General features: G+C 53.6%; 2 protein-coding genes and 2 long non-coding RNA genes across 5 annotated transcripts; 2 read left to right on the forward strand and 2 right to left on the reverse strand.

The window, feature by feature from the left end:
• Positions 1-2,476: 2,476 nt before the first annotated feature.
• Positions 2,477-13,609, forward strand: SEMA3B (semaphorin 3B). Of its 2 annotated transcripts, none has more exons than XM_072941316.1 (19): positions 2,477-2,571; positions 4,312-4,426; positions 6,689-6,881; positions 7,476-7,633; positions 7,789-7,851; positions 8,238-8,357; positions 8,438-8,531; positions 8,729-8,848; positions 9,760-9,905; positions 10,001-10,112; positions 10,216-10,285; positions 10,365-10,509; positions 10,838-11,057; positions 11,301-11,392; positions 11,469-11,510; positions 11,750-11,907; positions 12,013-12,068; positions 12,160-12,299; positions 12,798-13,609. In XM_072941316.1, exons 3-19 carry the CDS (start codon positions 6,773-6,775, stop codon positions 13,197-13,199), a joined length of 2,247 nt encoding a protein of 748 aa, XP_072797417.1. In that variant the 5' UTR covers positions 2,477-2,571; positions 4,312-4,426; positions 6,689-6,772; the 3' UTR covers positions 13,200-13,609. The 2 variants fall into 2 exon arrangements, with proteins under 2 accessions (XP_072797417.1, XP_072797418.1); XM_072941317.1 differs by having other exon boundaries at positions 10,368-10,509.
• On the reverse strand, positions 8,863-12,775 carry LOC140686757 (uncharacterized). Its single transcript, XR_012060646.1, has 4 exons — positions 12,660-12,775; positions 11,283-11,377; positions 10,543-10,602; positions 8,863-9,898 (listed from the first exon to the last, which is right to left on the reverse strand). It is a non-coding gene; the product is annotated as an uncharacterized lncRNA (long non-coding RNA).
• On the forward strand, positions 13,064-26,023 carry LSMEM2 (leucine rich single-pass membrane protein 2). Its single transcript, XM_072941318.1, has 5 exons — positions 13,064-13,195; positions 23,190-23,325; positions 25,226-25,413; positions 25,514-25,699; positions 25,825-26,023. The coding sequence occupies exons 1-5, from the start codon at positions 13,147-13,149 to the stop codon at positions 25,956-25,958; spliced, it is 693 nt and encodes a 230-aa protein (XP_072797419.1). The 5' UTR covers positions 13,064-13,146; the 3' UTR covers positions 25,959-26,023.
• LOC140686756 (uncharacterized) lies at positions 21,456-25,670 on the reverse strand. The gene is made up of 3 exons (XR_012060645.1): positions 25,531-25,670; positions 24,190-24,244; positions 21,456-22,979 (listed from the first exon to the last, which is right to left on the reverse strand). It is a non-coding gene; the product is annotated as an uncharacterized lncRNA (long non-coding RNA).
• Positions 26,024-26,179: the final 156 nt, after the last annotated feature.

Raw genomic sequence — 26,179 nt, forward strand, 5'->3', positions numbered from 1 at the left:
GGACTGCATGAAGTTGACTCCTGGGGATCCCCTACTCTCTTGAGCTGTTCAGGGCTGGACCTCAGCCATGGGAGAGTCAGTGCTCCCTGGCTGTGTCCCCCCCAGAGTTCTCCCAGCCTAAGAAGACCCATCTTCCTGGCCCCACCCATGGGCAGCTGCATCTGTGAGGCTCAGAATCCTTAGACAGGCAGAGCCAGGCAAAGAACCCAGGCTCCTGCGCCCAAACCAAGCCTATGGATCCCAGTATGAGGTGAGCTGTCTCCATGGCAATCCCAGTGGGGACCTCCAGGAGGTTGACCACCTCCCAGAGGGCGTGCTCCACTCCAAATAGTTGCTCAGGCTACTGATGTGGTAGCAGCCTCACTATTTTTAATCCATTGGGTTGGGGGTGGTAGGGAAACAGCTGGGAAGAGAGAAAGAGACAAGCTCTGAGTCAGAGAGGTCTAAAGAGGGGAGGGTATAGGGAGACCCTGTGGGGAGGAGCCAGTTCAGGCTGGCAGCCACTTCCCAACTCCCCTAGCCAGACCCCCCTCACCCCCAGCAGGTGGGTGGAGGCCCAGGTGCCAGGCCCAGAATGGGAAGGGGGCCCCTTAGAACTGGAGCTATAGAGGCTGCAGGGGCTGCCAAGGCCTGCGAGAACCTTTATCATGTTCCAGGGCAGCCCCATGGCTTCTCCTGATGTCAGGAAGTCCTCCTACGTCCCTGAGAGCCCTTCAGAGTCATCCTCTCCAAACCCAGAGTGCTAAACCAGCCACTAAGGTTGGGGAATACAAGCCCAGACTCCAGCCACCTGGCCTGTGGCATGGCCAGCCATGTCCTAGTTGCTCTGGGAATCAGGGAGAGGGCAGGGGCAGGACTGCTTTGGTTTCTCCCCTTGGAGGAGACATAGCCTCACAGGTGATCTTATTTAGGAGAAAAATCAGTTTGACATTCCTGGGCAGTGACTCTGTTTTCTGACCTCAGAAAACAGGTGGAGGGAGTCAAGGCCTGAGTGGCTGCTGCAGGGTCAAGGAGGGGCCTGAAGTCTCCCTTATCCTTCAGCCGCCATCCTTGCCCAGGTCAGCAGGCCCAGGAAGGTGGAAGGGCTTCCTGCGGGCACGGTATCTCTTGCTTCCCTGTGCCTGTTCTCTGCCAGCTATGGGGCCCCCAAGAGATGGTGGCTGCCGGTGAATCCAGAGCCCTGCAAAGAGGCTGGTGTTACAAGCCTCTGGGGCTTCACAGAGGAAGATGGGTGGTGAGTGGTGAGGAAAAGTCCAGCAGGTGGCAAAGGGGGAGGGCCTGATGGGCAGAGGGTAAAGCCCGAGCTAAGTCCTGGCAAAGGAAGAGCTGCTACCTCCCAAAAATGGCGTAGCAGGAGCGCTGGCAGGGTTAGCCAGGGCTGAGCCAGCGGGGGCGGGGGGAGAATGTGAATGCCCGCTAAGAGCCTGGGATGTCCCCAAGCTTCAGCAGGCTCTCCAAGTGAGGAGCTGGGGTGGGCAGGGTGCTGCATTGGAAGGAGAAGTGGTAGGAAAGATCACGGGGACCCAGCCCAGGACCTGTGAGGAGGGCAGGGGGAGGAGGTGGGGCCCTGTCCTGTCTTAAAGGAGACAGAAAGGCCTCCTTGAGTTGGGAGCTTGCTGCAGGAGGGTGTGGGCACTGCTGGTGGGGGTTGGAGACTTGTGGAGTGAGAAGACTGAGGAGTCCCCAGCGAATGTGGAGGGACAGGGATGGAGGTTCAGGTAGAGCATTGTGCTGGGGGTAGGGGGTGGGTAGGGGACTGGTGGGGGAGGGGAGGGGACAGAAGAGGAACCAAGCCTGAACAAGGGCCCCATGAAGCTGGGCTGGAAGAGGCAGCAGGCCAGCAGGCCACAGGATGCCCAGCGCTGAGACGGCAGAGTGCACACCTGGGTACCTTGCAGTGTGCCAGATTTGCCTGGCCCACTGTTTACAATCTCGGGGCAAGTAAGGAGAGTGATCAGAGAGATTCAGTCTCCCCCTAAGGACACACAGCTGGTGAGCAGCAGAGTCAGGATTCAACCCCGCCACTCCCTAGCTACTAAGGGGGTTGACCCCTGGTGCAGGCTCCCATCCACCCTTCCAGAGCATCTGGAACCCCCTGCCCAGTACTCCTGGGAGGCTCTCCCCAGCCTAGGAAGGAAATGTAGCACTTATGTTAATGTATGTTAATGAGTACAGAGTGCCACCGGAGCCTGCTTCTGCAGCATTCCTGGCACCTCCTCCCCACCCCCTCCCGGGCTATGGAGGAGAGGAGAGGGAGGCCCCACTCCCAGCCCCCTCTTCTCTCTCCCCAGCCCCTCCCCCCGTGCTGGGCAATGAAGAAAACAGGAGTGAGTGAAGAGCTGTGATGTGGCTGGTGGTGGGGGGGCTCCCCCGTCCCGGAGGGGCTGACCTCAGCCAGGGAGGAATGTGCAGGAGGCGGAGGGCAGGGGTGGAGCGAGTGGGGGTAGGGCCCTAGCCAGAGACCCAGGGTTCCTAGTGGCCCCTCCCTCAGCCCCTCCATCTCAGCTCTGACATGGCTCTCAGAAAGGAAGGGAACAGGCAAGGAGGGGAGGAGCTGATCTTTCCAAAAAGGTGGGCCAGGGGTCTTCTGAGAGCATGGAAACCGGGCTAGAGGTGGGGTGGGGGCAGATGCCTGGCAGACCCTTCCAGGGAGATCCCCTGGGGTGGGCAGCAGATTGCCAGGGAAGTCAGGCCTCAGTTGGGCTCTCCAGGGCCCACTTCCCACCCCCCTACCCCTGCTTCCCTATTCCCCTAAATCCTCCGGGTTGCACGTCCTAGTACCCACGTGGCTGCCCGGAAGAGGGAAAGGTCGAGATGTTGGAGCCATCAGCCTTGATGGCTAAAGCAGGTGTGAGTGGGAGCCAAGGCCTGACCCAACCCAGGCTGGGCACTGGAAGGGTTGGCTGTAGCCTTCCTCAGATGGATGTCCTACCCCAGCCCGGCCACAACACCAGAGTCCGGGCAGGATGCCGAGGGGCAGGCCCAGCTGGTGATGAGGGGTGGGGAGGCAGGTGCTGGTGTCGGCAACACTGGGACTTGGCACAACAGTCTAGTTATTTCCAGAAGGAAAAACCGAGGCCTTGGCAGGCTGTGCCACTGACAGTTGGCACCAGGGACCCCTGCTGCCTCCCTTAGTTTCTTCTATTCTGTTGAGACCCAGGCCCAGGCTGCCTTGATTCCAGAATCCTTGGGGACTTCCAGAGCCCACTGTGACCCACAGCCAGTGACCCTGCCCCTGTAAGGCTGCCTCCATGAGGTCCCTATTCAGGGTCTGCTCTGCTGGGACCTGGGGCTAAGGAGCAGAAAGGAAACCTTGTGGGGCTGGGGACAACTTGAGCTCTGCGCTCTGGGGATCTTCCTTCCTGCCCCAGGGACAGAAGCTGGAAGGCAGTGCCAAGGGCTCAGGTGGGCCAAGGACAGCCTAGTCCTTTTGGCTGGTGGTTGAGTTCCAAGGTGTTGGGAAGATAGTTGGGAGTCCTGGTCCCATTTTCCACTATGGACACAGGGTGGCAGGGATGCAGCAGAGGCTGGGATCCTGGGCCTGAAGAACTAAAAGGAGTGGGGGCAGGTAGGGGGCACAGCGCGGGTGGGTGGGGACCTCAAAGGCACTTGCTGATCTTGGCTGCTTGGGTGGAAAATTGTAAACAGCCGAAGAATTTTGTTTGCTTGCACGGCGCCAGGGGAGGCTGCCCAGGTCCAAGGCAAAAGAGCCTGGGAGGAGGGAGAAGCCACATCTTGGAAGCCCAGGAGCTCAGGCTGGGCTGCGTCCCTCCACTCCCTCTCCCGAAGGCCCCTGGTCCTTCCACTGACCACCACCCTCCCTGGCCAACCAGCCAGCCTGGCCAGGCCAGGAACTCCAGGTCCTGAGGCTCAAGAAAGAGGGGCATGGCCGTACCCTGGCTGAGCACAGACACTTCTACTCTAGGGGACTTGGCAGGAGGTGGGCAGCAGAACTCCGCATGCTTGAGGTGCTCTTACCGCCTCCCTCGCAGACCCCTGAGCAGCTGCTGATCAGCCTTGGGGAGGTTGGGAAGAGGATGCATTTGGGGGGCATTGAGGAGCAGACACTCACTCTTAAGCCCTGGTCTGTTCACCCAGGTGGACCTGAGGGCCCTCTCAGCCAATATCAACATTCAGCCCCTCCAAGAAAGTACCCCTGGCAATATAAATAGTGTGTGTCCACCAGATAACTTTAGGCCAAAAGCTTAGACCCTTCCCAGCTGAGATGTAGGAGCCCCGTCCTGTCCGTGAAGTTCCCTTGGCTACCTCGCTCTGTGTCTGGTTGAGCAGTTCCTCCCCCCTGCAACCTAGGAGGAAAGACTGAAGTCACCACGGAGGGGCATGCCCCCCACCTCCCAGCAGAGACGTGGGACTGCCTGTCCAGGCTGGGTCTCCGGATGGGCCCACATTCCACAGTGCAGAATAAGTAAGTCTTCCCACCTGCCCCTCTCCAGCCCTCCTCTTCCGCCCCAGACTGGCTGTCATCACAGCCACTGCCAGTCAGGTAGCAGAAGTACTAAGTGGCCCAAGCAATGAGGAGGGACTGGCGCTGGGTCTTGGGGGCCATCAGATCTCTAGCTGAGAACCTCCTCCCCTGACCTCTGACCAGCCCTTCCTAGCCGGCACCTGGAACTGAGGAGGCAGCTGAGTCCCTCATTACCTGCCTCCAGCTCCCCAGCTGTGGAGGGACAGGTGAAAAACGCGAGTCCCTGGGGGTACCCGTCGAGCTGTTCCCTCTGCCTGTTGCACAGAGCTGCCTAGGGCGTCCCTGTTGCTTCTTCCTCCTTTGCCTTCGCTGGCTGATCCCCCTTGCAGGACAACTGCCTGGGGCATCCTATTGCTGTGAAGCCCGACAGGAGAGGGGTCAGCCCTACCTGCCTCTCCCTTGTGCCCACTCCACTCTGGCCCAGCCACCAACTCCAGCCGGTTCCCGGCTGCCTGCCCAGTCACCCGATCCGCCCCGTAAACTTGACGGCAGCGTGTGGGGCGGTGGCTGGCTTGGTGGGGGCGGGGGCTGCTCCTTAAAGGAGCCGTCAGAAGGTGCCTTGGGGCCCCTGGGCTTCTCCCCTTCTCCAGGGTGAGAAGGGGCTAGGGTGAGGAGGTGCTGCTGCCAGAGCTCTCGGTGGAGTGTGGGAAGGCAACCTGGCGTTTTGTGGCATCACAGACCTAGAAGAGGCCGTGGCAAGTGTCAGTGAAAGGAAGGAGGGAGGTGGGAGTCCTGGGGTGGGAGGGGTCTGAAAGCTGCGGGGCTCTGTGGGGGGAGGACAGGTAAGGGGTTTGAGGTGAGCTGGTGCTCCAGCAGCTGTGTCTCTTGCTTGATCTCACCCCAGGACCTTGCCCCACGCTGGGGCTCCTGTGCCCGGCACCTGCCCAACCAGTTTCTGGGAAGGAGGGTGGGCACTGCAGCCAGAGCTGCCCTATCTGAGAGGTCCAGGGAAGGGCTCTGGCTCGGAGAAGTGGAGGGGCTCAAAGGAGGGCCAAGACCGGAGGGAGGGAGAGGAGGCTCAGGGAGAAAGTGGAGGGAAGTCAGCTCACCCGAGCTAGGGGTGAGAGGCTGCCTCAGGCCCTTGGCTTTCCCCCACTTGATTCTCTAGGGTCTGATGTCTGAGCTCACAGAATTTCTATGTGTGACCAGCCCTTCCCGCCGCCTTCTGGGGTAGGGAGGGACAGAGAGGTCAAGCTCGAAGCTGAGGCTGCTGGATCCAAGTGGGAGCAGCTCCCAAGTCAGAAACCGAGGCGTCTGCCCAGCCCCAGGGGCCCAGCCCCAGGGGCCCAGGCCCTGGGTCTCCCTGCAGCACTTCTCGGGAGTGCCCCAGAGTTGAAGGCAGTGATTGATGCTGCAGTTATATGTGCTCACTTGCATGTCCAGAGAGCCGTGCATACACTTGTGCACACACATATGTGTAATGCACACATAAACGCTTACGAAGCATTCACACCATACAGACATGTGTACACTACATAGCATGCATACAATGCCATGTGTGTGCACGTGAATGCATGCCACACCTACATGTGTAATACAACACACATGGCACATGGTCTCACATGTGCACATATACATACACACTGTACACATACACACACCAGAGGTGCATGATACATATATACAAAGGGACCCTCCGAAACATGTTCACACTCAAAGGTGCCCACACCATTGGCTCCAGCCCCAAAGGTGCCTCTGTTTCTCTGTGGTCCTGTGGGGGCATAGCCTCCTCCAGAGGCCTGACCCTCCTCCTGTTACTCTCACAACCAGAACTGGCTTGTTTTGCTCATTGCACTTGGTGCCTCTTAAGTGATTGTGCCAATCTGAGTTCTTGTTGGCACTCTGCCCTCTCCTGCAGGGGGACCTTTTCTGTGTGCCCCAGTGCCCCCAGCCCCAGGCTGGCATGAAGTAGGCGCAAGGAGTTTGTGAATTAATGCCTGTGAGCGATTTACAGGAGGGCGGGTTGCTGGGGAGGGTGACGTGGTGGGGCGGGCGCCTGCCAGTGTGGGGTTGACCCCGAGGGTGTGCCCAGCGTGGGTGTGTCTGTGATTGTGGCCAGGCCGGGCACCCTCTGAGGGAGAGGAGGGCTCGGAAGTGGAATGCGACCCCCCAGCCTCTTTCCCCTAGGGGCTGTAATCTGATCCCTGGGGACTCCCCCCCAGCCTCCCGCCCTCGCCCTTGCTGCAACTCCTTCTCTTCCAGATCCCGGGGCAGAGTCCAGGGAGGCTCAAGGCTCCTCCACGCGCGCCCGCTGAACCCTGAGCGCCCTAAGCCTGGGCTGCGGGGATGGGGCGGGCTGAAGCCGCCGCCATGATCCCGGGCCTGGCCCTGCTCTGGGCGGCAGTGCTGGGGGGTGCCGCCCCCAGCACCCCACGCCTTCGCCTCTCCTTCCAAGGTAGGTGCACCTGGCAGGCGGGAGGCCCTAGCTCAAGGTGGGCAGGAAAGGGGCCCTGTGTGGGTAGGGGACATTGTGTTTGCTGTTCCCCTGCATGTGTGCCACTGGTTTGAGTTGGACTGGGGGCACTCTCAGGCCATTGCCAGTTAACCCTTTCCTGGCCTCAGTCCCCAACCTCTCTGCCTACATTTTTCTTATGCTTTCCTAGGAAGACCCCTTCTGTCCCCATGGCAACAGATCCTGTCTCCATCCCATCCTCTACTCCCAGGGAAGTTGAGGCGTGGGGGCCATTAGAGCCCCCTTCCCACACCCCCTACACAGGGGGTTACTAGGCAGTGGAATCACATTGAACCCAGGCTGGTGGCAGAGAACCCTCTGCTTGACTTTGGGGTTGGGGTTCACGCTGTCCCTACCTGCCCATCTACCCCAAACCCTTGCCTCCTCCCCCCGTGCACCAGTCTGGAGATACTGTCTGAGCGCGCCCAGGGGCCAGGTCACACATACAACCTTGGCCTGTGAGAGAGAAAACAAGCAGGGCCTGGGGGAAGCTTCTAGCATGGCCCGGGAATCCTCAGTGGTGTCCCCACCCTGCAGAGCTCCGGGCCCGGCATGGTCTCCGGACCTTTAGGCTGGAGAGGACCTGCTGCTATGAAGCTTTGCTGCTGGATGAGGAGCGGGGACGCTTGTTTGTGGGCGCCGAGAACCTCGTGGCCTCCCTCAGCCTGGACAACATTAGCAAGCGGGCCAAGAAGGTGCCAGGGACCCCCAGCCTCAGCACTGCCCCAGGAAAGAGCCCTGGGACCCCGCTCCAGGCTGCCTGGAGCGCCCCGGGAGGACGGGCCCACTGGACACCCTCAGCACTGTCTAGTCCCTGACCTGTGTTCTCCCTCCCCCAACCTCCCCATAGCTGGCCTGGCCGGCCCCTGTGGAATGGCGTGAGGAGTGCAACTGGGCAGGGAAGGACATTGGTGTGAGTGCCGGCTGCCCGGGTGGGAGTGGGGAGGGGCAGCCCCTCACTCTGGAGACAGGCAGTACTGAAACAGAGGCCTGCCTGTTCTGGCTGTGAGGGGTCAGTAGGGTCGAAGTGGCTAAAGTCAGGAGGTAGTGAGTCAGGGTGGGGGCTCACATGATTCTTCTCGGGGACCTCTGAATCACAGGGTGCAATGCCGGCCTCAGCGCCCCTCTGCATCCATTCTGGTGAAAGGTGGGCTGGGCTGGGCACCTGAGTGCCTGTAGCCCATGTTAGCGCGTGTGTGGACTGATGCAGAAGAGAGGAAGGGGTGGGAGTGCCACCAGTGAGCTGGGACCCTTTAAGGCCACCTCCCTGGGGGAGGCCTCATTGTTCCTGCCCACTAGACTGAGTGCATGAACTTCGTGAAGTTGCTGCATGCCTACAACCGCACCCACTTGCTGGCCTGTGGCACAGGGGCCTTCCACCCAACCTGTGCATTTGTGGAGGTGGGCCACCGGCTGGAGGTAAGGCCAGATCTAGGCTGGGAGGGAGGTTGGGAGGGTCAAGAAGGGCCTGACAGGAACAACTCCCCCCTGCTTCCCAGGAGCCCGTGCTCCGCCTGGACCCTCAAAGACTAGAGGATGGCAAGGGCAAGAGTCCTTATGACCCCAGACATCGGGCTGCCTCCGTGCTGGTGGGTGAGTCCAAAGTCTGGGACCCCGACAGAGCTCTTGGAAGCCCTCAGAGAATCTAGCACCTCACCAAGTCCCAAGACCCTCCTTTGAGCCCCAGGGATCCCCCACAGCCTCACTGACTCCCCAAGAGCCCCCAGAGCTCCATAGCCCCACCAACTCATCCCAAGAGCTTGGCTAAGCAGCCCCTACCCCATCTGCAGGGGAAGAGTTGTACTCTGGAGTGGCCGCAGACCTCATGGGCCGTGACTTTACCATCTTCCGCAGCCTGGGCCAGCGTCCAAGTCTCCGAACAGAGCCACATGACTCCCGCTGGCTCAACGGTGAAAGGCTGATGGGGCTGTTGGGAGGGGGTCCTCATCCCCAGCAGAGCAGGTGTGAGTAAGGCCCATAAAGGGAATCAGCGATGCGTGCTCACCAGGTACTGACCCTAGGTCAGGCCCTGCACTGGGCACTGGGTCACAGGGCAGACAAGATCAGGATGGCTCATGCCCTCAGAACAAATACATGATAAGATCAGTTCCAGTGGCCACGAGATAACAATGAAAGAAGAAAGAACAGAGAAGGAAACTAGGCAGTGGTAGTGGTGGTGGGAGGGTTGGGGAAAGGAACACTCCGCTGAGGAGAGATGTGAGCTAATTCCCAAAACATATGAAGGAAGGGCATTAAGAGCATTCCAGGCAGAGGGAATAATTAATTAGTGCAAAGATCCTGGGGGCAGAAACAAGCCAAGGAACAGATTCATAAGGTTAGCAATGATAAGGGGCCTGGACTGTCAGGATAGGTTAGAGCCAGGGTAGATACTTGGAGAGTGATGGGGCCCAGTGGAGTATTTAAAGCAAGAGTGGGGGCATCTGCTTCCTGCTCAAGAGGCAGATTCATGAGTGAAGGTAAAACCAGATACCCCATATGCCTCCTTTATTGGCCCACTGGTATGGAGAACTGCCAGGGGCGAGGTAAGACAGGCCTGCCACTGACCAGGCTCCCCTGCCAGTGGGCCTAAGTGGCTGTGGTCTCTGCTGCCCTCTTGTGGCTGCTTCTTGACTCGCAGGCCCTCATCCTTTGGATTTTGTCCACCGGGAGCACCATCTGAACTCTGTCCTGGAGGCTGGGTGGTCAGATGCTGCCCCCAGAGGGATTCTGCAGGATGAAAGGAAGGGAAAGCAGGGCGTGGGTCTCCTAATGGGGGGCAAGGCCAGGACCTCGCTTACCCCATGCCTTCTGCGGTGGCCAGAGCCCAAGTTCATCAAGGTCTTTTGGATCCCGGAGAGCGAGAACCCGGACGATGACAAGATCTACTTCTTCTTCCGTGAGTCAGCAGTGGAGGCCACGCCGGCACTGGGACGCCTGTCTGTGTCCCGAGTTGGCCAGATCTGCAGGGTGAGGAGTCCCCGGGCCACATTCAGTGACCCTGCCACCACCCTTGTGCCTGTCTGTCCGGGCCTTGCCCTTATCCCCTGCCATTGACCCTGCAGAACGATGTGGGCGGCCAGCGCAGCCTGGTCAACAAGTGGACTACATTCCTGAAGGCACGGCTGGTGTGCTCATTGCCCGGCACTGAGGGTGATACGAACTTTGACCAGCTCCGTAAGTGCCAGGAGTGGAGGATGGGAATGCAGGTGTGCAGACCCTGGAGCCTGGTCAGTGCTCCGGGCTGTGCACCCTCCCCCAACTAGGTGCCTTCCCACAGAGGATGTGTTCCTGTTGTCCTCACGGGATCGCTGGACCCCACTGCTCTATACTGTCTTCTCCACATCCAGGTGAGGTGTGGGAGGTAGTGGGACAGGGCTGGCTGGGCTTGACCAGAGCCCCTCACTCCACCTTTGTCTTTACCTGCAGTAGTATCTTCCAGGGCTCCGCAGTGTGTGTGTACAGCATGAATGATGTGCGCCGGGCCTTCCTGGGACCCTTTGCACACAAGGAGGGTCCCATGCACCAGTGGGTTTCCTACCAGGGCCGTGTCCCCTACCCCCGACCTGGTATGGTGCGTAGCCCAAGGATTCCCACCACAACCCACCTCAGGGGTAGAGAGCTTAGCCGGGGGTCTTCTTGGTAAATGTGGTTTCTTCCCATTGTTCTGGGTGGGAAAAATATCACCTTCATCAGGCAGGGCTCCTCAGGGGAAGGCTGCATTTCCCCCTCAGACTCTCAAGGGCAAGGCTGGGGCTCCTCTCTCAGATTCCCAGGGCAGGGCTCTGTCCAATACTGCCCCCCACCCCCGCACCCAGGTTCTAGGAGGTCTCCTGCGGAGGGTTGCCCACCAGGCCCTCATACCCATATCCTTATCGTGCCTCCCTCCCTCACCCCACCAGTGCCCCAGCAAGACCTTTGGCACCTTCAGTTCCACCAAGGACTTTCCTGATGATGTCATCCAGTTTGCCCGGAACCACCCCCTCATGTACAATTCAGTCCTGCCCATGGGGGGGCGCCCTCTCTTCCTACAAGTGGGTGCTGGGTACACATTCACCCAGATTGCTGTGGACCGTGTAGCAGCTGCTGATGGACACTATGACGTCCTCTTCATTGGCACAGGTCAGAGTCCTGCCATGACCACCTACAAGACCCAGCCGAGGCTTTGGCCTGTTAGTGGAAGCTCCCTCTGTTCAGTCCCATTTCCACTGGGCTATGCCCCCAACTTCTGGATGATGCTAAATGGTTCCAGCCCGCATTCTTCATTGTCCCAACCATGCTGAGGGTGGAGGCCTCTGAAATGAGATCTCTGGCCCTAGCTGTCAGGGAACACAAGTAGTCACTCACCCCTTCTCATCCCCGCAGATGCTGGCACAGTGCTGAAGGTGATCTCCGTCCCCAAGGGTAGCGGTCCTAATGCCGAGGGGCTGCTCCTGGAGGAGCTGCACGTGTTTGAGGTGAGGCCTAGCCCCCATTGCCTGGTGTACCCCCACCCCACTGAGCCCTGATCCCAGTGTCCCTTCTCCCTCTCAGGACTCAGCCACTGTTACTAGCATGCAAATCTCCTCCAAAAGGGTAAGTGACCAGAAGTCTTGGGGGTGGAATGAACCTAGTGTGTTCCCAGGCGCCCCCACCTTCATTCCTCCCTTAGTAGTTACAAGCCCGGGTTCAGTTCCATTACAGGCTCTGCGTTCGCTAGACTGTGACCTGAGACCTTAGTGTTCCTATTTGTCAAGCGGGGGAAGGGATCTCTGACCGACGGGAGGTGTGCACAGGGCCACCCTCGGTCACCCCAGAGCTCCTTGTACCCCTAGCACCAGCTGTACGTAGCATCTCGGAGCGGGGTGGCCCAGATCCCGTTGCACCGCTGCGCTGCCCACGGCCGCGCCTGTGCCGAATGCTGTCTGGCACGTGACCCCTACTGCGCCTGGGATGGGGCTGCATGCACGCGCTTCCAGCCCAGTGTCAAAAGGTGGGCAGGCAAGGAGGTGGGCTACCGGGAGGGGATCTTTCATAGCCCATGGCTAAAAGAAAGGCTCACGGAGGCTCCAATGTCCCCACGACCCCCACCCCCTAGGCGGTTTCGTCGGCAAGACGTAAGGAATGGTGACCCCAGCATGCTGTGCTCCGGAGGTGAGTGCCCCAGCTGCCCCCACCCTTCAACCCTTGAAGATTCTGCCCCACCCTGTCCTGCTTCGCGTGATTGACAGTCCTTTGCCCCCAGACTTGTCCCATCCTGCGCTGCTGGAGCGGAAGGTGTTTGGCGTGGAGGGAGGTAGCGCCTTCCTGGAGTGTGAGCCCCGTTCCCTGCAGGCGCGTGTGGAGTGGACCTTCCAGCGCGCAGGAGAGTCAACTCACACTCAGGTGAGCCTCCTCCCACCGCCCCACTCCCAACTAGGGTCTTGTCCCGCCCCCGACATCCAGGAAGTGCCCCGCCCTGACTAGTAAGGCCCGTGGCCTGCTCCGCACGTCTGGATGAGGTTCAGCCCCACCCAGTGAGTCTCGACCCAACCAGACCCCTTACTACCAGTTTGGTCCCTTGGCTGCGCTCCGCATCCCGGTGAGACCCTACTCCTCTAACTAGGCTCCCGACACCCTTACCAAGTCCAAGAGAAGCCCCGCCCTCGCCCAGCCCATTGAGGTCCCTGACCCGCCCCTCACGTTCAGGTGAACCCCGCCCCGTTCGGGTTTCCACTTGTAGTTCACTGGCCCCCATGACCTAACCTTCAAATGTGTCTCTGCGGGCACCCCTGTCCCACTCCTGCTCTGCCACCATTGGCTATTTGCCTCTCGTCCCACGCTGAGTCCAGGAAGTCCAGTTCCCGACCCTGAAGCCCCGCCTCGCGCTGGCCCCGCCCACAGGTGCCGGCGGAGGAGCACGCTGAGCGCACGACGCGGGGCCTGCTGCTGCGTGGGCTGCGGCGTGGGGATTCGGGGGTGTACCAGTGCGCAGCCGTGGAGCAGGGCTTTTCGCAGCCGCTGCGGCGCCTGGCCCTGCATGTGCTGAGTGCTTCGCAGGCCGAAAGGCTGGCCCGGACGGAGGAGGCTGCGCCGGTCGTGCCGCCGGGCCCCAAGCTCTGGTACCGGGACTTCCTGCAGCTGGTGGAGCCAGGTGGTGGTGGTGCGAACTCACTGCGGATGTGTCGGCCGCAGCCTGCGCCGCGCTCACCGCCTCCGGAGCCCCGGAGGAAAGGCCGCAACCGTCGGACACATGCCTCGGAACTGCGTGCTGAGCGGGGACCGCGCAGCGCAGTGCACTGGTGACTTGTTCGTCCCCACGCCGGGGACTGGGGAGGAGGCGACAGGTGGGGGAGGGGGCGGCCAGGCCGTGGGAGACACCTAGGGGCCCGGCGCACTGCGGTTCCTGGCGGAGGGAGGCACCGACCGACAGGCCCTAGCCAAGGGGCAGCCGTGCCCGCTTATTTATTAACAGAGGATAATCTTTGAATGTAACCCCATTAGGGGCGGCCCAGGTGGGCACAGGGTTCAGCTGGTTGGAAGGAGGCAGAGAAACAGGGTTCGCGAGCAACGACCTGGGTGGGGGAAGGTGCCCGGAATGCCCACCTTGGGGGAAGGACCACCTCTTGGGGCAATGAGCAGAAAGCTGTGAACAGGCGTTGGTGGGGGTGGGGCAGCCCTATTGTACTAATGCAATAAACACATTATCAGCTGAAGCTGAAATGGCCTCAGCAGAAAACCACTGGTCCTAGTGTTACCCACCCAGGTTTTTGGACTCTTTAATCAATATAAGTTGAAAGGCCTGATGAGAAATTCAGCAAGGCTTTATTGGGATTTCTACTGCAGCAGAAGGGAGTGAAAACAAGCACCAGGTGCCCTTGCTCCCTGGCTCAGGGGAGGGCCAGCTGTTCCCTTAAATGGGGTGAAGGTAGGAGCCAGTCCATGGGTGGAGCCATAGGGGTGGCTTAAGCGCTCTGCCCACTCCCCTGGTGGTGCTGTGTGCAGGGATCATGGGTAGTACCCTGCTTTTGCTCCAGACACCTCAGAAGTGGCAGTCCGGTTTTTGGTCTTTTTGTATCTGGTTCGTTATTTGCCCCTGCCCCACTTGGGTGCGTGTGTGCAGTTATTTTTAGTCCTTTATAGTTTCTTTGCATTCTGTTGCTCAAGATGTTTATCCAGGTGCAAGCACTGGAGCAAAGGGTCCCAGGTCCCAGCTAGTCCTATTCTCCCAAGGGATTCTACACCCCTTATTCTTAAGGGTTTCGGAGCTGAAGGTCTGTTTTTCTGAAACTTCTCCTTGCTGGCAAAGGGTTGCAGACCCTAGACTACCCTAGAGGTGTAGAAGTCCCTCCCTGTTTTAAGGACCTGTAGAGGCATGGGCTATACCCTCCACTGGAATGGGTTGATGTCCTTGAGCTATTGTTACTGAATTAAGTCGTATGAACCCTGCTTGGGCCCTAGCCTGGCCAGGGCTCTCTGCCTCAGATGGGGAAGGTTCTTTGTTGGGGTTTGAAACCGAAGGTGAGATCAGCACATCACAAGCTTTATTCAGTGGCTAAAGAATGGAGAAGCGGAAACTAAGTTCACAGATCAACTTCTCGCCCACCTGGCAGAGTGATTTAATTTAAAGAGTAAAGACAAATGGAGGACTGAGGCTAATGATGGGGAGGCGTATGAATTAAGTTTCCTGGGGAAGGGGCAGGGCTTTTTCCAGCAAGTGGGGTGCAACCCCGTTTTGTCCTTTTTTGGTCCTTAACATCCAGTCCTGGCCGCCAGTAGGGGTGTCATTTAATATGCGAATATATAGTGAAATCATGTAATGAGACTCAGTCTTTTGGAGGTCAGATTCATTGACATCTTGGTCCCAGTTGGTTCCATCTGGGGGCGGGGGTGTGTGTGTAGCTTCCTTTCTTGTCACTGGATCCTTTAATTTAAAGATGATGTTCACTGCTGCTAAAGGAAGGGGGTGTTGGCAGGTGTTGAGCAGGGACACCGCTGCTAAAAATGGGGTTGGAGGGTTGTGAGCAAGGACCTGGAGCAGCTCTGGCAACACCATTGTGAGAGTTACTTGCAGCTGTTGGAGCCTGGAAGACACAAACTTAACCAAACGTTTAAACAGATAAGGGCCAAAAAGGAGAAGAACAGTAATAGCAACTAAAGGGCACAGAAAGGGAAGGAACCAGGCTACTCTGGGAGGGCTTCCCTGTTGACCAGACAGTGGAGGCGATATTGCTCCTGCCAAAATTGTGAAGCCATTCCTCTTGGGGGTGTATTTCTTTAATATTAACTCTGTCTGTCCTGTTGCATTGCTTCAGGTGTAGCAGGAAGTAATTAGTTATCTCACAAATTATGCAATATTTCTGCCAGAAGCAAATCAAGAGCTAGACAATCATCCAAAACTATGTTAGCCAAAGAAAAAAAGAGAGGTCTTAAGTTCCATTAAGGCTTGCCCTGTCTGCTCCATCCTATAACCAAGCTGTCTGGTGAGATTTCTGTGTTGCTTCATGGTATGTAAATCTCCCCCTTGGAGCTGCCAGTCCTGTGGCCAGCCCTGCCCAGATAAGATCATTCCTAGTGCTTTCCAGGTTCGGTGGTGAGCTGGAGTGGTCCTGTTAGAATAAAAATCCCTTTTTTTTTTTTTTGCTTTTTTGTAAATTTATATATGTATTTTATAATATTTTTTAAATTGAAGTATAGTTAATGTACAGTAATATATATTAGAGGTATTCAACATAGTGATTCACAATTATTAAAGGTTATACTCCATTTATAGTTATAAAATGTTGACTATATTCCCCATGTTGTACAGTACATACTTGGGGCTTACTTTATTTAAAAAAAAGTTTCATACTTGCATTTTTTTATTTGGTAAAATATCCATAATATGGAAGTTAACCTTTTAAACATTGGAAGTGTATGGTTCAGCGGCATGAAGTACATTCACAGTGATGTACAGCTATCACCAATATTTATTTCCACAAGTTTTCCAACATGCAAAAGAGAAACTCTGTACTCATTGAGCAGTAATCTACTCCCGTCCCCCCGGCTCTGGTAACTTTGATTCTACTTCCTTTCTGCATGAATGTGCCTCTTCCTGGATACCTGATGTTAACCATGCCGCCATCATGGAAGTGGAATCTTACGGTATCTGTCCTTTTTTATCTGCCCGATTTCACCTGGCATAATGTTTTGGAGGTTCATGCATGTTGTAGCGTGGGTCAGAAGTTCATTCTTTTTCATGGCCGAATCATATTCCATTGTGCGCATACACCATATTTTGTCCACTCATCCGTTGGTGGACACCTGGACTGCTTCCACCTTTTGGCTAGTGTCAGTAATGCTGCTGTGGAACTGTGGGGGTGCAGGTATCTGTTTGAATCCTTGTGTTTACTTCTTTTGGACATATACCCAGGAGTGGAACTGCTGGGTCATAGGTTAATTCAGTGTTTTTTTTAGCATTTACATATATTTGTATTGAAGTATAGTCAGTTGACCATGCTGTGTCAATTTCTGGCATACAGCATACTGCTTCAGTCACACATGAACATACATACCCTCGTTTTCACATTCCTTTCCACTGTAAGTTACTACAAGATATTGAGTATAGTTCCCTGTGCTCTATAGTATGCACTTATTGTTAATCTACTTTATGCATATTAGTTAGTATCTGCAAATCTCAAACTCCCAATTTTTCCCTTCCCACCCTGTTACCCCCCTGGGAACCATAAGTTTGTTTTCTGTGTTTGTGAGTCTGTTTCTGCTTTGTTAAGTTCATTTGTGTTTTGTTTTAGATTCCACGTATAAGTGATATCATGTGGTACTTTTCTTTCCCTTTCTGGCTTACTTTGCTTAGAATGACAGCCCCCAGGTCCATCCATGCTGCTGCAAACGGCATTATTTTGTGCTTTTTTACAGCTGAGTTGTATTCCACTGTAGAAATATGCCGCCACTTCTTTATCTAGTCATCTGTTGGACATTTCGGTTGTTTCCACGTCTTGGCTATTGTAAATAGTGCTGCTGTGAGCGTTGGGGTGCATGTATCTTTTCAAATTAGACTTCCCTCTGGATATATGCCCAGGAGTGCGAATGGTGGATCATCCGGTAAGGCTATTTGTAGTGTTTTGAAGAATCTCTGTACTGTTTTCCATAAGGGCTGCACCAAGCTGCATTCCCCCGAGCAGTGTAGGAGGGTTCCCTTCTCCCCACACCCTCTCCACCATTTGTCGTTTGTGGACTTTTGAATGATGGCCATTCAGACTGGTTTTGATGTGGCTTTCTCTGACAGCGATATTGAGCTTTTTTCATGTGCCTGTTGGCCATTTGTGTGTCTCCTTTGGCGAATTGCTTGCTGGGTCCTCGGCCTTGGAATTGGTTGTTGGTTTGCTTTTTTTTAGGATGACATTGTACAAGCTGTTTCTGTATTCTGGATGTTAAGCCCTTGTCAGTCTCATCTTTTGCAAATATTTTCTCTCATTCCTTAGGTTTTCTTTTTGCTTTGCTTACGGTTTCCTTTGCTGTGCGAAAGCTTGTAAGTCTAATTAGGTCCCATTTATTTTTGCTTTTCTTTCTACTGCCTGGGTAGACTGCCATAGGAGAACATTGCTGAGATTTGTGTCAGAGAATGTTTTGCTTACATTTTCTTCTAAGAGGTTTATAGTGTCTTGTGTTAGGTGTCAGTCTTTAAGCCATTTTGAGTTTATTTTTGGGTATGGTGTGAGGGAGTATTGTAACTTCATGCATTTACATGCAGCTGTCCAGTTTCCTCAAACCCATTTGCTGAAGGGACTGTCTTTAGTCCAGTGTATGTCCTTGCCTCCTGTGTCAAAGATTAATTGACCAAAAGTGTATGGGTTTGTTTCTGGGCTCACTGTTCTGTTCCACTGATCCGTGTGTCTGTTCTTGTACTAGTACCATGCTGTTTTGATTAGTGGGGATCTGTAGTATTGTCTGAAGCCTGGGAGGGTTATTCCTCCCAGCTTCATTCTTTTTCTTCAGTATTGCTTTGGCAATTCTGGGTCTTTTGTGATTCCATGTAAATTTTAGGATTAGTTGTTCCAGTTCTGTGAAAAATGGCCTGGGTAATTTGAGAGGGGTCGCATGAAATCTGTAGATAGCTTTGGGGTCATATGGTCATTTTAATAATGTTAACTCTTCCAATCCAAGAACGTGGGATAGCTTTCCATTTCTTGGTCATCTTTAATTTCCTTAGTCAATGTTTTTTCAGTGTTTAACTTTTGGAGGAACTGCCAAAGTGCTTTCTATAGCATCTGACCACAGCCATGCACAAAGGACAATGTTTTCTACTTTTTTCTCTTCTACAAACATTAATGTATGTATTCATTTTAGAATATCCTGATTTTTTACATGCAAGTATAGCTGGTGTACAATATTGTTTGTTACAGGTATACACGATAGGGATTCACCATTTTTAAAGGTTATACTTCACTCACCAGTAGTAGAAAATAGCGGCTATATTCCCCATGTTGTGCAGTACATCCTTGTAGCTCATTTTACACCTGATAGTTTGTTCCTCTCCATCCTCCATGTCTTGCCTCTCCCCCTCCGAAACCACCAGTTCCTTCTCCACATTTATGCGTGTTTATTTTTTGTTATATTTACTAGTTTGTTGTATTTTCTGTATATTCCATATTTAAGTGACATATGACAGTATGTCTTTCTCTGTCAGGCTTATTTCACTTTAGACAATGCCCTCTACGTCCATCCATGCTCTACAGTAGAAACTAACGTAACATTTTAACTGTGCTTCATTTGAAAAGAAAACAAACAACCAATCTGAAATATGGGCAGAACTGAACACACATTTTTCCAAGAGAGGAAATATACGTGGCCCACAGGAACGTGAAAAGCTGCTCAACATCACCAATATGAGGGTAATGGAAATCAAAATCACAATGATACAGTATCTCACACTTTTCAGAACGGCTAGCATCAAAAAGAACACAAATTAGGGATGTTCACAAAGATGCGGAGAAAAGAGAACACTTGTATACTGTTGGTGTGAATGTACATTCCGTGCAGCCACAATAGAAAGCAATATAGAGGCTTCTCAAAAACCAAAGAAGAATGAACCATGATATGGTTCAGCACATCTCTTCCTGGGCATAACACTGGAGAAAAACAAAAACATTAATTCAAAAGGATACCTATACCCTGCTATTAAGAATAGCAGTATTATCAATTTTTAATTGAAGTACAGCCAACTAGAATGCATCAATTTCTGGTGTACAGCACAATGTCCCAGTCATAAGAGCAATATTATTTATGATATCCAAGACGTGGAAGCATGCCAAGTGCACATCAGCAGATGAATGGGTAAAAAAGATGTAGCATATACACTCAGTGGAATACAACTCACATAAAAATGATACTTTGCCATTTGCAGTCGCTCATTCACAATTTTTTTTTGTTGTTGCACTTTAAAAACCGGAATTTTATAACTGGCGTAAACATTTTCCTTGCATCAAAAACAACAAAATACCTAGAAGTAAAGTTAACTAAAGGTGTTACCTATATTCTGCAAAGTGTAAAACATTGATGAAGGAACCTGAAGATGATAGAAAGAAATGGAAAGATATTTTGTGCTCTCGGATTGGAAGAATCAACAGTATCAGTATGGCCATTATGACCCAAAGCAATCTACAGATCCAGCGCAACCACTGTCGTAATATGACATTTGTCATAGAACTAGAACAAACTATTGCAAAATTTATTTGGAACCTGAAAAGACCCTGCATTGCCAAAGCAATCTTTTGTAGGCCTTTTTTTTCCTCTTCTTTTTTAAATTTTTTTCTTGTGGTTTGATGACTAGAGAAGTTCCTTTAACATTTGTTATAAAGCTGGTTTGGTGGTACTAAATTCTTTTAGCTTTTGCTTATCTGTGCTTTTGCTTTCTCCATCAAATCTGAAGGAGAGCCTTGCTGGATAGAGTATTGCTGGTTGTAAGTTTTTTCACTTGCATCACTCTAAATATATCGTGCCACTCCCTTCTGGCCTGTAGTTTCTGCTGAAAAATCACCTGATAACCTTATGGGAGTTCCCTTGTACGTTATTTGTTGTTTTTCTCTTGCTGATTTTAATATTTTCTCATTCTTAATGTTTGTCAGTTTGATTACTGTGTGCCTTGGTGTTTTCCTCTTTGGGTTGATCCTGTGTGGAACTGCACTTCCTGGACTTGAGTGACTGTTTTCTTTCCCAAGTTAGGGAAGTTTTCAGTTATTAAGACTGGAGTCTTCATAAAGTTTTATAAAGGCCTGTACTTATATATGGGAGTCCTCCCCATTTTGGTGACTGTTTACAAAATAGGTCCAGTTCTAAAACAGTGTTAAAATGAAGGTATTCATTATGTCACAACTTCTCCTGGTTACCCATGGTATACTGGGGCCAGGCCGCATTGCAAAAGAAAAGCAGCTTATTCCTTTTTAAACCATGTAAATTATCCCTGGTTGTTCAGAATGCAACCCAGAGGAGGGGCCTTAGGGTTGTTTTTCATGTTCACATATAAATTTGGGGCAGACAACTAGAGATCCCAGGGGTTGAATGGAGTTGAGACTTAATGTAATGACAAAGGGGATCACAGAGCTCCCTCCCCAGAGTTAGTGACACAGACGACGAGTCTCCAGGATGAAAGGGACAGGGACAGGGGTGTAGGTTTGAGATGCAAGGGAGAGGTAAAGGGAGGAGGGACAGAAAAGACTAAAAAAAAGGAGAGAGATTGCTGTTTCACCTCACCCCTGTGGGTGGCTCTTGAAGCACCAGCCTGCACGCTGTCAGAAAGGGCCAGTGATGGAGCACCCTGCCTGCTGCTTGCCTGGGTGACTTTTGCTGGGAACCAGCCATTTGTATATCTGTGGAATTCTAACCCACAGGTGAGGTTTGTACCCACCACTCATACATCCATCTGTGGGACTTAAACCGACAGGTTTATAAAGAAATCTGCCACTTCAGCCCATTCTGACAGGACTTTAGTGGCAGGACAGTGAAGGTAAGAATATTGTGATGATCTTTTAGTCACTATACAATGTAAGAGCTGAATCTCCATCACTCTTAGAAATCTTGAGACCGAGGTCTGCACGGTATGAAGCAAGCTTTTTTCCCCCTCTCATCCAGGGTGAGCTGTTGCCGGCCAGAGGCAGCCTGGTCTCGCAGACTGAGAGGAGTAATACTGTAGTTCCCGACGGCTACTCTCTCAGGATAGGACAGAGAAACGCGGGAGGACAGAGGAGAGAACAGAGAAAGTAGAGTAGTATCAGGAGAGGGAAGAGGACAAAGAGGGAAGGGAGAGTGGGGAGGGGAAAGGTGTTGCCTGATTGGCGGTATTGAGGCCCTCAGGGGCCAGGAAGCAAACGTGGTGATGCTGAAACAAAAGGGTCAGGCAGCCAGCTGCTTGTCACCCCGGGGGAAGCTGCCTTCAGTGGTCCTGGAGGTGCTCCTGGGGAGGGGACAAAAGGCCCCATAGGAGTCCCAGTGGAGTTGCCACACGGTAAGTTGCTGACCCGGGTTCTTGGGCTTTTTAATCAATAGAAATTGAAATGAGGCCTCTCGATAAATTCAGGTAAAGCTTTATTGGGACTCATGCTCTAGCAGGAAGGAGCAGAAACAAGTAAGATGCCCTTACTTGCTCCCTGAGGAGGGGTGAGCTGGTCCCTTCAGTAGGATGAGGGTAATGGTGAATGCATGGGCCAGAGAGGTGTCGTAGGGGGTCTGCCCACCCCGCTGGTGGTGCTGTGTACAGGGATCATGGGTAGCACCCTGCTTTTGTTCCAGACACTTCAGAAGTAGCAGCTGAGTTTTTGGTCTTTTTGTATCTAATTAATTTGCTCCAACCATGTGTGCAGTAATTTTTAGTCCCTTATAATTTCTTTGACTGTGTTGCTCCAGGAGACATTTGTCCAGGTGTAAGCACTGCAGCAAAGGGTCCCAGGTCCCAGCCTGTCTCACTAGATCTTGCTAGTGAGACACCTTCCTAGAAGTCTTAGAGCCTCAGTTTTTAATTTTTTTAAGGATGCTGTACTGTGGTGAGGGTTAAGGTGGTTTCCATGTGACTGAGTGGATTCTGTAGGGCCTTTAGGGCTACTGACGTGCAAAGTACAGTTGACCCCTGAACAACCCCAGTTTGAACTGTACGGGGCCCACTTACATGTGGATTTTTTCCAGTAACTAGTACTACAGTACTGCAGGATCCCGGGTTTGTTGAATTCACAGATGAGGAACTGTGGCCAAAACAGGTGGGTGAACTGTAAAGTTTTATCTGGATTTTTCTGCTGCAGAGGGTCAGGGGTCCCTAACCTCTGTTTATTCAAGTGTCAACTGTGTATGCTGGATAATACAATTTCTGGGCTAAATGCAATGAACAACATAAAATTGGGTAACGTGGAAAAGAATGTGAGCGGGCGGCCTCACTGAGGGGGTGACATTTGAGCTAAATGACAAAGGAGGCAGCCATGGGAACCTCTAGGGCAGAGCATTCCAGGTAGGAACAAGCTTGCCGAGTTTGAGGAGTATCAAGGAGGCCAGTGTGATACAGTGGAGGGGTGGATTTAGGATGTTTAAGAGGTAGAGCCTACTGTCTTGTTTTGTTCTATTGGGGGGAAAGGGGCAAAGGGGTCCAACAGCAGAGAGTGGGCCTGAAGCTGGACCACTCCCCTCTCAAGGGTGAGTGGTGCCATGCATCCTCGTGTGACCTGTACATGGTTGTATTTCCAGTCTCATGCGGTGTGCCGGGAGGAACCACTGCTTTTCCTATTCTACAGATGAGAAAACTGAGGTCTGAAAGGGGGCAAAAGTTGTAAGCTTAGTAACAGAAGTACCAGCCTTCAACCTGTGTTCCTCCATCGACCAGCCTGGGTGCCTGCATGCATTGGGAGTGTCTTTTTTCCCCATTTTGGGGCTCTCAGAGCCTTCGTGGCACTGGACTCTATAGTTGTCTGTCACACCTGATGCAGCAGATCACACGGTGGTGGGTGCCCGTCCCACATCTGCTTGGAGGAGAGATGACCCAGCTGTGTGGGTAGGGGTCTCCGGGGGTGGAGGAGTGGAGACGCACAGGCCTCCTTTGTCTTGGCTGCCCTGTGGAATGTTGCTGGAGGTGAGCCTGAGGCTGGTCTGGATGCAGACACCAAGTCCCTGCATATATGAGTGGCAGGGCTCCCTGGGAAACACCCTGGGCCCCATCACCAGGTCTAGGTGGGTCCATGTGGGTCACTCTGCCCCTTCTCATGGCTGAGAGTTGGCCCCTCTAAATATAGCACAGTGGGCTGAGCTCAGGCCTATTTTCAGCCCAGGCTGGGAGGTGGCCAGGCCTTCCCCAGGCTCTCAGAGGAGCCACTGCTGCCTCCATCCAGTCCTGCAACTGGGCTCTGTCATCGGCCCCCTGCTTGCCCACCATTCGCCATGCCCGAGGAGACCCAAGAAGGTAGGTAATGCCTGTGAGGGAGGGTAAGGCCCCAATTCTGTGGATCACGGAGAAACCTGGCCCCTGCCCCACTGACTTCACTTCCTTGACTGACTAGTCATTAGTTCCCGTGTCCCAGTTCCCGTGTCCCATCTCAAGTAAATGGACCTGTTTCCTGTGTGTGGAGGAAGGGCCCCCCATGCCTGGAACACCTCCTCACCTCAGGCCTGTTCCTATTGCTGGGGACAGCAGGAGGGGCTGGGGGAGCTTCCCAGTTGGAGGGGAGTGAACTACAGTCTGTGCCCAAGTGAGTGTCAGGCAGGCAGGCTGACCAGTTCAGTTCCTCCTTCAGGGAGGACACTGGGATTGTGGGTAGGCAGTGGTTTTGGAAAGCACTTGGGCACACTGTCCAGGGACTGGGAGTGGATAGGCTTCTAGCCTCCAACTTGGGCCTGAGTGGCCCCAACTCCCTAAAGGTTGGGATCCCTAGGTCTGGCCCGACTGGTAAGTCTTTGGTGGCCATTTTCCTATTTGCCCCCACTGCATGCAAAAAGTACAGAGGCATAGAGGGGCCAGGGCAGGGACCTAGGAAGCCTCAGGTACAATACTGGCCAGGATGCAGGACCAGCTGTTCCAAGGTTCAGCTTGGCTCAGCTAGTCAATTCCCACTCATTACATTTTCAACACATGATACTGGGTGGGAGGGGCCTGGCCCCGGAGGTAGGGATGTCTTAACAATTGCTTACTATGTTTTTCCCGGTAACAGACAGAATCCAAGCTCAATTTACAGCGTGGGAAAAGCACAGCCACGTGCAAATGGGGAATTTAATACAACCCTCAACCCACCAGCACCCAAACAGAATGACAGCATCTGTTTTTACTTACTTTTGAGCATGTCAAGGGCCAGCGTCAGGCAAATCCTGAAGGTTGAGGTACTGTTCTGAAAGTGATAGACCCAGAGAGTCCAGTCACCCTTGCCCCCTCAGGAGGTGTCCCCTCAGTGCCCCCTACTTTGTCATCTAGCTTCCAGCTAGGTATCTGGAGATTATAAGGGGCTGGGATTTAAAAAAAAAATCAGAAGAAAAAAAGTTTAGAAACTACAGAATACTTCAGTGGGTCCAAGAAATAAGTGATTAAAATAAGAGAAGTACAAAGACCCGCAATGATTAAATGGGCAGAGGCTGTCCTAGGAAGCCACATACATACTTGTCGGGCTCCCCAAGCAAAGGCATCTAACAAAAATTGGTCAAAAAGGCCTTATCTCCCTAAAACTTAGCAAATATCCTTGTGTACGCTTATGTATATACGTTTTTTTCCCCGAGTGGAGATGCCTGATGGCAATGTTGTACTCTCTTGGGGGCTGTGGACAGCCATTCTGGTGGACAATTTGATAGCTTGAAAGTCCCTGCTCTTTGATCTAGTAATTCCACTCTGGGAACCTGTCCTAAATAACTATTGGGGGAAAAACGGTCAAACTCAATGATGCATGTCCTTTTATAGGGGTTATTAATTTCAGAAGGGAACTGGAAACCACCAAAATGCCCAGGCAGCAGAAATCATGCTGAGTATATTAAAGGTGGGGCTGCTTCTGCTGAGGATGAGAGGGCCCCAGGCACAGGGTCTGCAGGGAAAACTGATAGTAGAAGAGGCAGGAATGAGTTTCATGTGCTGTGGGTTTAGTTCTCTAAGGCAGATAAACTGTTCTCTAGAAATGAACAGGCAGAGAGGAATGCCTGAAAGTCCTTAAGGTGTTTGGAAGGGAACAAACCTGAGCAAGTCAGCTGCACCTCCTGCTACTGTGGGTGAAACAGGCCTATGGGGCTCTGGGGTCGTCTTGGCTCCAAATCTAAGGTCTTTCCTGAGTTGGTTTTAGGAGATTAGGAGCCAAATGCCCCTTTGTCCTGTCCCCACCTTTTCTGAGCCCCTGCTGCTGCTGGAGGCCATCTAGAAGAGAGGAGATGACCTGCTGGCTGAATCAGCCCTGCGCTGCCCCCGTAGACACTGTGGCACCGACAGTCAGCCCAAGGAGCAGGGCACCACTGGCCAGCAACCATGTGCAGGAGGTGTGCCTGCACCAGGTGGACTCTATCAGTGACCTACACAGTGGAGGTGAGGGGGGCTGGGGCGGGTGGGACCAGTGAATGGGAGAAGGGAGGAAAGCAGATGTGCCTACCGCCCTCTTCCTCCTGATGCCCCATTTGTCCTGCAGGTTCACTGTGCCCCTACCTGGCTGAGGAGGCGCAGCCATGGGATGAGCTGCTGGGCATCCTGCCGCCATCACTGTGCACGCAGACCAGCTGCAGCTCTGTGCACAGCCGAGGGGCCTTTCTGCTGCTGCTCGCGCTGCTGGTGCTCACCTGCCTGGCACTCGCCGTCCTGGCTGTCTACCTGAGTGGTAGGGAGGGTGCAGGAAGCCAGTGGGACCAAGAGGTTGAGGCAGTGAAGGGCTGGGTGGGCGGGGAGTCGTGGGTTAGCACGTGGTCTGATAATCACCCCCATTCCCACCTATCTGTCCTACAGTGCTGCAGAGTGAATCCCTACGTGTGCTGGCGCACACACTCCGTACACAGGAGGAGACGCTACTCAAACTCCGGCTAGCCAGCCTCAGCCAGCTGCGAAGGCTCAACTCCAGTGAGGCTCGAGCACCCAGCTGAGATGCCACTTGGGCCTGGGGCCTGGGGCCACGGGCAGGGGGGAATAAAGTGGCTGTTCGTAGGTTTCTCCTCTCCCACTGCTGCTTCACGCTACTTCCTTGGTGAGGTTTTTGTACAAGAGCCCGGTCTGACCCTACAGCTGCCTGCCTTGGCTTCTAGGCTAGGCCTAGTCAAGCCTTCTGGTGCCAAGGCCCTACTTTGGGTGGCCCAAGGTCAGAGGA

The sequence above is a fragment of the Vicugna pacos genome, chromosome 17 (assembly GCF_048564905.1).
Source record: "Vicugna pacos chromosome 17, VicPac4, whole genome shotgun sequence".
Taxonomy (NCBI): domain Eukaryota; kingdom Metazoa; phylum Chordata; class Mammalia; order Artiodactyla; family Camelidae; genus Vicugna; species Vicugna pacos.

Bases quoted from the DNA above. Each gene is read 5' to 3' on its own strand.
- LSMEM2 (XM_072941318.1), top strand. From the start codon at position 13,147: ATGCCTCGGAACTGCGTGCTGAGCGGGGACCGCGCAGCGCAGTGCACT. The intron at 13,196-23,189 runs GTGACTTGTTCG...GCCTATTTTCAG, and splicing joins CCGCGCAGCGCAGTGCACTG to CCCAGGCTGGGAGGTGGCCA. The intron at 25,700-25,824 runs GTAGGGAGGGTG...TCTGTCCTACAG, and splicing joins CCTGGCTGTCTACCTGAGTG to TGCTGCAGAGTGAATCCCTA.
- SEMA3B (XM_072941316.1), top strand. From the start codon at position 6,773: ATGGGGCGGGCTGAAGCCGCCGCCATGATCCCGGGCCTGGCCCTGCTC. The intron at 8,532-8,728 runs GTGAGTCCAAAG...CCCCATCTGCAG, and splicing joins GGCTGCCTCCGTGCTGGTGG to GGGAAGAGTTGTACTCTGGA. The intron at 11,511-11,749 runs GTAAGTGACCAG...TTGTACCCCTAG, and splicing joins TGCAAATCTCCTCCAAAAGG to CACCAGCTGTACGTAGCATC.